This window comes from Suricata suricatta, chromosome X, assembly GCF_006229205.1.
Source record: "Suricata suricatta isolate VVHF042 chromosome X, meerkat_22Aug2017_6uvM2_HiC, whole genome shotgun sequence".
Lineage (NCBI taxonomy): Eukaryota > Metazoa > Chordata > Mammalia > Carnivora > Herpestidae > Suricata > Suricata suricatta.
In genome coordinates, this window is record NC_043717.1 from 11,259,683 (window position 1) to 11,269,460 (window position 9,778).

The 9,778-nt window shown below is 40.0% G+C and overlaps 1 protein-coding gene across 1 annotated transcript in view; it reads left to right on the forward strand.

The window, feature by feature from the left end:
• CA5B (carbonic anhydrase 5B) overlaps positions 1-4,893 on the forward strand; it is a 96,700-nt gene extending 91,807 nt beyond the window's left edge. The window contains 1 exon segment of the mRNA XM_029929615.1: positions 3,289-4,893. Within this exon segment, the coding sequence (XP_029785475.1) occupies positions 3,289-3,468 (180 nt within the window). The 3' untranslated portion in view covers positions 3,469-4,893.
• Positions 4,894-9,778: the final 4,885 nt, after the last annotated feature.

Below are 9,778 nucleotides of genomic sequence, written 5' to 3' on the forward strand. Positions count from 1 at the left end.
AAATATTAAACAAAAAATAAAAATAAACTGAAGATTGTTATCTCTGAAGAATATGTTTTAAAGAAAGCAAAAATAATATATAAGCAACAGAAGCTAGCAGTACATTAGAATATGTGCATTTCGACCAAGTAGTATCTATTACAGTAAAGCAAGGACGGTTCGTTATTAGCAATGATATTAACATACTTCATCACATCAGTGAATCTAAATGGAAAAATCCTACTGTTAAAAGGCATTAGCAAAATTTACTATTCAGTTTTTTAAATTTTTAAATAAAATAGAAACAAATGGAGATTTCCCTAACTAGATTAAAAGAGATTGATCTCAGTTCCAAAGTAAATAGTATGTTTAATGTGGAAAGAATTGTTACCATACACAATTTTGTTTTATGTTCTGGAAGTAGCCAGTACAATTAGACCAGAAAAGAAAAAATAAATTAGAGAAACCATAAAAACTACTTCAAAAATAAGGTAGTTCAGTAATGAGTGGATTATAACATTAATTTATAGAAATCAATACTTTTTTAAAGTTTTTTTTTATTTATTTGAGAGAGAGAGAGCACACACACATAAGCTGGGTAGGAGCAGAGAGAAGGAGAGACAGAGTTCCAAGCAGGGCTCCCCACCCTCAGCAAAGATGCCTGATGTGAGGCTCAAGCTCACGAACCATGAGATCATGACCTGAGCCAAGACCAAGAGTTGGATGTTTAACCAACTGTGCCATCTAGGTGCCCCTAGAAATCAGTACACTTAAAGCACATATAAATCTATGTATCACAATATATAAATCACCATCAGTTAAAGGATGTAGTGATATAAAGTTATAATGGAAGAATGAATACTATTATAAGGGAAACAAAAGTATAAAATGCCTTGGAATAAGCTTAAGAAGAAAATTTGACAAGTAACCTTAAAATATCCCTGAAGGACACAAAACAAGAATTCATAAAATTTATACCATGTTATTGAATCAGAATTCTCCCTGACTTGTTATTATCCATTACTTGCTTATTCTCCATAGACCTGATGTGGTCCTCTGACTGTGGCAGTTGGATTTTTAGATAGATGTGCTCCTTCTAAAATCATGTGGCGAAATGTACAAGCATAAATAGTAGCCAGGGAAAATTCTGAAAGTGAAAATGAGAGATGATTAGATCTACAAAGTTATAAGATCATAATAATTAAATAGTGTGGTACCGGCACACAAATAAAGAGATCACTGGAGGGAAGAAAGCTTTAAGTTCAGAAATATGTCCAAGCACATATGAGAATTTAGTTTGTGATAAAGGTACATCTCATCTTAACTAGAGGAAAAGATGAGATTCTTCAGTAAATGCTAACGTGGGGACAACCAGGCAGGCCTTTTTGGGGAGAAAAATTAGATTCATACTTTACACAAGAATATATTCCACATATATTAAATGTTATAAAATACTGCCATAAAATTGCTAGGACAAGCATAGGAAAATCTTTTTAAACCTCCACATGGAGCAAGCTTTTCTAACACTGCATCAAAACCAGAAGTCCTAAAGAAAGCAACTAATAAATTAGACCACATAATTTTTTTAAATCTATGTGATAAAAGCCACCAAAAACAAATGACAAAACACAGAGCTTACCTGTTCATAAGCCTGGGCTTGGTGACCTATATGTTTAGTCTGCGTTTATCCTTCGTATTTAAAAATTGACCTAACACAGGGGCACCTGGCTGGCTTGGTCAGTTCAGTGTCCAATTTCAGCTCAGGTCACAATCTCGCAGTTCGTGGGTTCGAGTTCCATATAGGGCTCTGTGCTGTCAGCACAGAGCCTGGAGCCTGCTTCCGATTCTGTGTCTCCCTCTCTCTCTCTGTCCCTCTCCCACGCTTGTTCTCTCTTTCTCTCTCTCTCTCTCTTTTTCTCTCTCTCTCTGTGTCTTTCTCTCTGTGTCTTTCTCAAAAATAAATAAATATTAAAAATCGACCTAACACTGAAAAATAAATCAGGAAAATAAATAAATCACAGAGTCAGTGGCTCATGTGAGGAGTTTTCAAATGAAATCTCTACACAGAAAATTCACTAAGAAAAAAACGTTAGCTGTGCTCTGTAGTCTTAATCACCTGTAATCAGTGTTAGTCATTGTGGGTAAATCTTCCTGGTTGTTTATCTGTACAGACACACATAAGTCATTTTGGTCTTTTATCTACATAAGTACACATAATTTTCTTAACCAAATGGAATCACTGTGTACATGCCATTTTGTTCCTCTTTTCACTCAGTGATCTGTGAAACATTTTATCCACAAACGTCATCTTCAGAGTCACTTTTAGTGGCTAGGTACTAGTCCATTTTATTGATGTAATGTAACTTACTATACTTGAGCGATTTCTGATCTTTTATATTTAGCTGAGTAAAAATAAATCTTAAGTACTTGGACACATTCTTAATTTCTGAGCGTATATGCATAACTTGTTTGCCACTCGCCCCTGGTCACAACCCTGCCTCTGCCGCTCTACTTGGCCTGCAGTCTGTGATCCATACACATTTCACATGCTTGAAGTCAAGTGTTCCATAGTGAGGATGCTCAGAAAGCCGGGGGGCAGGGAGAGCGAATGGCACCAAGCCGCTGTTGGGGCTGCTCCTGTTTGTACTGAGCTGCATTGTCTAATCCATGAGCAACTAGCTGCGCGTGGCCCTTTCCACTGAAATATAAACACATTCTACCAAAAATTAAAATAAAAATTCAGTTCCAAGGCACCTGGCTGGCTCAGTCATTACAGCAGACTGTTGATCTTGGGATTGTGAGTTTGAGCCCCACCTTGGGTGTAGAGATTCCTAAAAACTAAATAAATACACTTTTCAACAAATCAGTAAGTAGGTAAGTAAATAATTCAGTTCCTTAGTTGCACTGGCCACATTTCAAGCATTCAGGAGTCATATGTGGCTAGTGGCTACTATAATGAATCATGCAGAAGACATTTCCATCATTACAGAAAGTTCTATTGGACAGTGCTGGTGGGGCGCATCCCACTGCCTGTTAAGACATCCACATGCGGGGGGCGGGGGTGACAGGGCCCTTGACCCCGAACCTTTGGATCCCAAGTACCCCACCCACTTCGCCAGCTCCTGTTACTCCCCTCCTCATACATTTCATTCCCTGCTTAGCGGTGAAGGCATTCCTAACCAGAAATAAGTTGTTCTGTATCTAGTTTTAGAAGAATGTTTCAGAATTGTTAAAAATGAAAGTAATTTATTCATGAAGTTAAACTCTTACTCCACTGAAATCATTTACACTTCTTACTTCTATTTCTAGCTTGAGCAGTTTCGGACCCTGCTTTTCACTTCAGAGGGGGAGAAAGAGAAAAGAATGGTGGACAATTTCCGCCCCCTTCAGCCCCTAATGAATCGCACTGTCCGCTCTTCCTTCCGTCATGATTATGTACTGAATATACAGGCGAAACCCCAGCCTTCAACTCACCAAACGACTCCCTAAGATGCTCATATCTAACTAGTACTTTGCTTTAATGAATAGCTTTTTAGAGATTGCTAACGGGACTATTCTAAATACCCGCATTTGATAATAATTGTAGATGCACATTTCTTGGTGTGGCCATGCTCCTTCAGTCTTTGAGGAAAGCTCTTTGGTAAATAAGTTCTTAACTTTTATCATTAATGATGTTTAACACTGACGTAGCAGTAAGAGACACAACTTTGTCCTACAGCAACCTGTTGGTAATTGTAATGTTTTGTTATGTCTGATATCTGAGATGTCCTCTTATGTTTATTAGTTAGTAACTCTGTAGAGTTATAAGTACGGATGGTAATCAAAATATTTAACACGGGTAAGGCGCAGAATGCAGGCCTTTCAGAAAGGGCTCCAGGGCCCAGACTGGTACTTCCGGCTAGCTGAACATTGGCCATGGTTTTAGGGATATTTCATTTCAAAATCTGAATGTATATTCTTTTATAAGGCCTTCTCAACGAGTATATTTGCCTGATCTTTTGTCGTTATCCCTTGTACATGATATGCTTACTGACTTACTATCAGTTTATGATCTAGAAAAAAATATTTTGTAGCTCTAAGAAAACAATTTACTTATAACCAGGAATCCTTGTGCACTTCTGAAGATCAAATCTTTAACTTCAAGACCTGACTGTATAGAAAGCATATACAGGTAATTTTAAAGAAAATGCTTGAAGTTCCTGGAATTTAAAATTCTTTCATGCTTTATTTACAGAAATCTCTTTCAAAAGACTAATAATATAACGGTCTGTAGTTTATAGTGTTATTTGCATTGTTTGTACACTGTTTCATAGAATATAATATTTTCCACAATGACGGAACTATCTTGTCTTTCCTTAAAAACTGCCTGAACTTTATTTTTTTAGTTGAGGTTCTGTGCAAGGCAGGCACTCAACACAAATCTCAACACGAATGTAATGGTTTAAATGACCTCTAGAGAGAAGATTGACGGGCTAAAACCTAGAGAATTCTACGTATTTTGGGGAATCTGTGCCATTGTTGCCTTTACTTGTAAATATCTTGGAATGTTTCTCGTTGCCTATAAGCCTGTGTTCAAACTCAATATTGCAGTTACTAGTGGTATTTCTTTCATTACTATGCTAGTCATCTGACCTGCAACGTAGGGTTGGATGAGTAGACTTGACACTACTGAGCGATATACTGAAAAAAGTCAAGATGGTAAATTTTATGTGTATTTTACCAGAATTAAAAATAAACAATACATTTAGTAGGAAAAAAAAAAAGGGTTGGAGTTGTATATGTAAGTTTCCGGGGGGATACCTGCTCATAAAAAAGGGAGAAGCTGCTCCCGGGTGGCCCATTCCATTAAGCATCAGACTCTTGGTTTCAGCTCAGGTCATGATGATCTCACGGTTCGTGAGATTACGCCCCGCATCGGGCTCTGCACTGAGTGTGGAGCCTACTTAAGATTCTCTCTCTCCCTCTCTGCCCATCCCACAGTTGCACTCTCTCTCTCTCAAAAATAAATAAATAGACAGATAGATAGATAAATAAATAAATAAATAAATAAATAAATAAATAATTTTTTAAAGAGGGGGGTAAAGGCATTTGCTTCTAGAGTATATGCCTTCTCTGGGAAGAAAATGAATAAAATTCTTAAAAAGATAAATGTGAGGGGAAAAGTTTATGGCAACTTTATCTAATCGATCTGTTCAAGCCATTGTTAATCTTTAAAAGGGTAAACACACACGGTAGGCATTTTCCAGAGGACAAGGGGCTTCCCTCCTAGGCCTCTGGCGATGTCTTTGTGGAAAATTCTATTGCAGTGAGTCTTCCAAATTGGAGTGAGAACCCGTGCACCAATACCTGACTTGGCCTTGTCTTAGAGCTACGAAGGATGCCTTTAGTGGGTGTATCCCAGCTTGGCACCCCTGATTCACCTGCACCTGGCGTTTTGGTGTGATTATTAACAGCCCCCTCTCACTCTCAACCGTGTCCTGCTTTGCATGATCAATTCTTGGTCACCGTGCCTGCAGAGGTTATATGGAAACTGCCTTGGGCAGGTGTGCTTTTTTCTCCGTGCTTAGTCAGGTGACCTCCAAAGGGGCGTTGCACATTCTGGGCCTACTGATACATCCTAATGAGACAATTTGTGTCCTTTGTGCCCCCCAAAGTGTTTTACTCATACCTTCCTAAACAGAAGGGGGAATATGGGCTTGAGAAAGAAGTTTGTATTAACATTGCTGCTTATCTTCATTAAATACTACAATAAAACCCTTTCTTTACAATATTAACATTTGTCGGATGGTGTTTTCTTCCTATTAGTTTTCTTTTTTAATATGTAAGATGTCTGTAAAATTAGACATCCTCTACCATGTAGATCAGAAAGTGACTGGAAGACTCGTAATGGATTTATCAGAAAAGCACGATGCACTGACATCACCAGCAGAGACTGCCAACCCTTCCCCCTCTCCTGGGCTACATGGATTAGGGTGAGGTTGCCTATTCTGAAAGCAGGCTTCTACCTCAAAAAAGTTTAGGATGGTGCCTTTCCCTAGCTCACTGGGGGACCCGTTTCTTTTGGTGTGCTAGTAAAATTACAGTGTTGTAATCATTTTAGGTATTTTTCTGTGTTACTAGAAGAACCAACATGAGTTACTGAATTCATACCTATTCTAACTTCACATTTTATTGTCTTTTTATTTCAACCTTCTTGGTTAAATTCTTTCTCATAAAATTTTACTTATCAAAAATGGGTATCACTTTTTTTAAGCAAATAGGGTCCAATTTTACTATACAATGAGTACATGTAAACAATACTGGCTTCTTTACATAGAGATAGTGAGGCATCCTTGTTAGGAACTGAATGTCTCTGACCCTCCCTACCAAATTCATAGGTTGACACCCAGCCCCCCAGTGTGATGGTATTAGGAGGTAGGGCCTTTGGAAGGTGATTAAGTCAAGAAGATGGAGCCATCATTGATAGGATTAGTGCCCTCTAGAAGAGACCCCAGAGGGCTCCCTCACCCCTCTGCGGAGTGAGGATAAAGCAAGAAGACGGCCATCAATGAGCCAGTGAAGGAAGTTCTCACCAGACACTGAATCTGCCCGCACCTTCATCTTGGCCTTCTAGCCTCTAGAACTGCGAGGAATAAACAACCCAAAGGGACTAAGACCCTTGCCATCCCTGTGTACATTTTGCTTCTTGCTTTTTGAGTTCCACCACTCTTCAGAACTGGTACTTTGGTTTGGGTTCTGGGCGGCGACAGGGACTCTGCCACATTTTCCCAAGCCGCCCGCAGTCTTTCGCTTAGAACTTGTCACCAGAGGAAAGAATCGAGTAATAAGCACTATCACTGCATAGTTCGCCCCTCTTTTGATCAGTTGTACAAATGTAGGTTTGCATGTGCTTTTCATGTTGATACACATTAAATATTTTATTTTCCTGTCTTAGGTAATAACTGTAATCTGGAAAATATATAAAGCCCTTGGTATAGCAATGCCGGTCAGAGAGGATTGAGATCCCATTGTATGTCCCTGACTAAATCTGGTGACTGATCCTGAAATTAAAAGTAGGTGAGAAATGAAATGTTCTTTCCTGAGAATTTTTGCATTGACTATTCAGTGAATCCTCGTACCAAAGTCCTACTAGAGCAAGGAAAAACCAAATTAATTGAAAGACTACCATCCTGGCTTTCAGAGAGTAGACATTTCTTTTTCTTGCTCTCTCTTGATGTTTACAATAAGTGTGAGATACAGTTATAAATCATTCTTTGGTCCTCTTACAATAACTAAGATTCATATGTACTAATAACATTATTGTAGCATCTACACAAGTAAAAAAAACCTTTCTTTGACTTCTTGAAGATAATCATCTATTTTCTACTGATGATGTAACATTAAAACTTAGGCATTTTCCCACAGAGAGGGAATAAACTGAAATGAACATACCTGAGAATAAGTAGATGTTGCATGTCAGGAACCAAGACAAATCTATGTTATGTTGTAGACTAAAGATAGCTTTGTTCTATTTATCAGGATATTATAGTAGAATGTAGCTTTGCATTAGGTTTTTACATACCTTATTTTTATTTTGTGATTTATTGAATTCAAATTTGGGTAACTATATTCAGGCTTGTTCATGAACATTTATTCAGTGGTTAATTGTTGAGGATAAAAGTCTAACTCCTACAAAGGGAGATTTACGTTCATTTGTAAATCATAATAAAATAAAATCTAGGGGCACCTGGCTGGCTCAGTCGGTTAGATGTTCAACTTCGGCTCAGGTCATAATCTTGCAGTTCACGAGTTCGAACCCCACGATGGGCTCTGTGCTGACAGCTCAGAGCCTGGAGCCTGCTTCTGGTTCTGTGTCTCCTTCTCTCTCTGCCTCTCCCTTGCTCTGCTCTCTCTCTCTTTCAAAAATAAATAAACATTAAATTTTAAATAAAATCTAAAGCTGTATCCTTTTTTAATTAGGAGCATCTTCATAGAAGACATTCTCATTTGCTCTCACATGAAAGTCTGGTCTAACTCATGTTACGCTTTCAGAATGGCAGCATAAATCCTGGTCGCCGGAACCAGCAAAATTGCCAATTTGTACAGCTACATTTTTTTGCCAGTCAGGGCATTCTCCAGTTAGGGGCTATAATCGCTAAGTCTCCACCTTCAAGGAGTTTAAGGTTTAGTGCAAGAAGCAGCTTTGTGAAGGCCTCAAAGTAGAATATAGTATGAGATGTGTTATAAAAGGTGAAATACTTGAGCAAGGAGCATACACAGGACAACAATCTCGAGAGGATAGGGGAGTTTTCACGTGGATGCTGATGATGTAACACCGAATGTGTCAGAGACACCATTGCCAGGCACTATACCAACACACAGCATGTATTTGGGAACTATTATCACTACCTTGGTTTTTACAGATGAAAAAAACAAGGACTAGACAGTAAAGAGTTTACTCAAGGTCAGAGAGCCAAGGCTTGAGTTTCCCACCCTATCCAACTCCCAAGCCTAGGACCCTAATTACTGATGCACTGAGCTGGACAAGGTCAGCTTGGAGGTGTGTTAGTCCAAGCGTGTCTGTAAGAGGGAGCAGGGCAAGGCTTTATGCAGTTTGGGCTTTGGGTGTCTGCTGAATGAGTCTAAGGAGAGACTAGGAGAAGCAGGGGCTGTTTAGTAATTGGATTGCTCAGTGATTTTGATTTGGAGGAGAGAGCAACAAAGGTAGGCCAAGGAAGTTATCCAATCACTAGAAAAATGGGGGTTGTTAATCATTTTGCCGCTGCAGTATGTCCTCAAGAGAAGCATTTTTCACTTGGTCGTGTCTCTGGCCTTGTATATGCCCCTCACAGTCTGATTATTAGTGCAGCTGATTTTACTTTATCAATCCTACTCTCGTGGCCTTAACCTCCACTGTGCTATTCCAGCTGCATCCTTTGTTTTGCAAACCAGAGTAATTTACCTAAAACACAAATAAAACGACAAACCTCAACCTAAAAGCTTTCAGTGGTTCCCTATTGCCTACAGAAAGTACGTAATTAAAGCTTCTTACCATGGTTTCCTAAGCCCTTCTCTATAACCCGGCTCCACTCCACCTCTACTGCTGTGTTCCTTGGTAACTCTGAACTGGCCTTCATTCTTGCGGGTCTGACCGATTCCACATTGTTTCATCCCTCAGTGCCTTTGCTTATACTGATTTACCATTCTCACCTGGGAATCCCACCCTTCTCCACCTGGGTAAAGGCTACGTTCCTTTAAAACTCAGGCATCAGAAAGGTCTCCCTGAATCCCCGGGTGGACTATGTTAAGTGAGTTCAGTTGCCTGTACCATCTTATGTTATCTATGTATTTGGTCCTTCTCTGTCTCTAGAGTGCATATTCCTTGGGAGTAAACACGCCGCCTTTGCGGCCCAGGTGTCAGATCCCCCTACAGAGAGTGCAGGTGTGAATGGAAGGGGGCGGGATCTGGTGCTTTGTCTGAGGGGCTGATAGGTGGGACCGCAGAAGAAGGCGGTGCCTGGACAAGTCGGCCTGGGAACGGAGGCGATTAACCGTCCAGGATCTAGGTTTCGGGTGGGGATGGGGGACCAGAGAGAGCGAAGTGTAACTTTAACGTCCTAGCCACGAGACACACCACTGTGGTGTGGGGGGAAGGTAGTTATACTACTGGGGAGGGAAGAATTACTTTCAGGGCGGGGTAGGAATTTTCGGGAAGAAGACATTTATTTGTGCAGTTTTGGAAGACCAGCCGCCTATCGGAAACCCCCACCCTCCGGCGCCTGCCGTCTCGGCTCAGCCAGGATCCCCCCACGGACCCCGC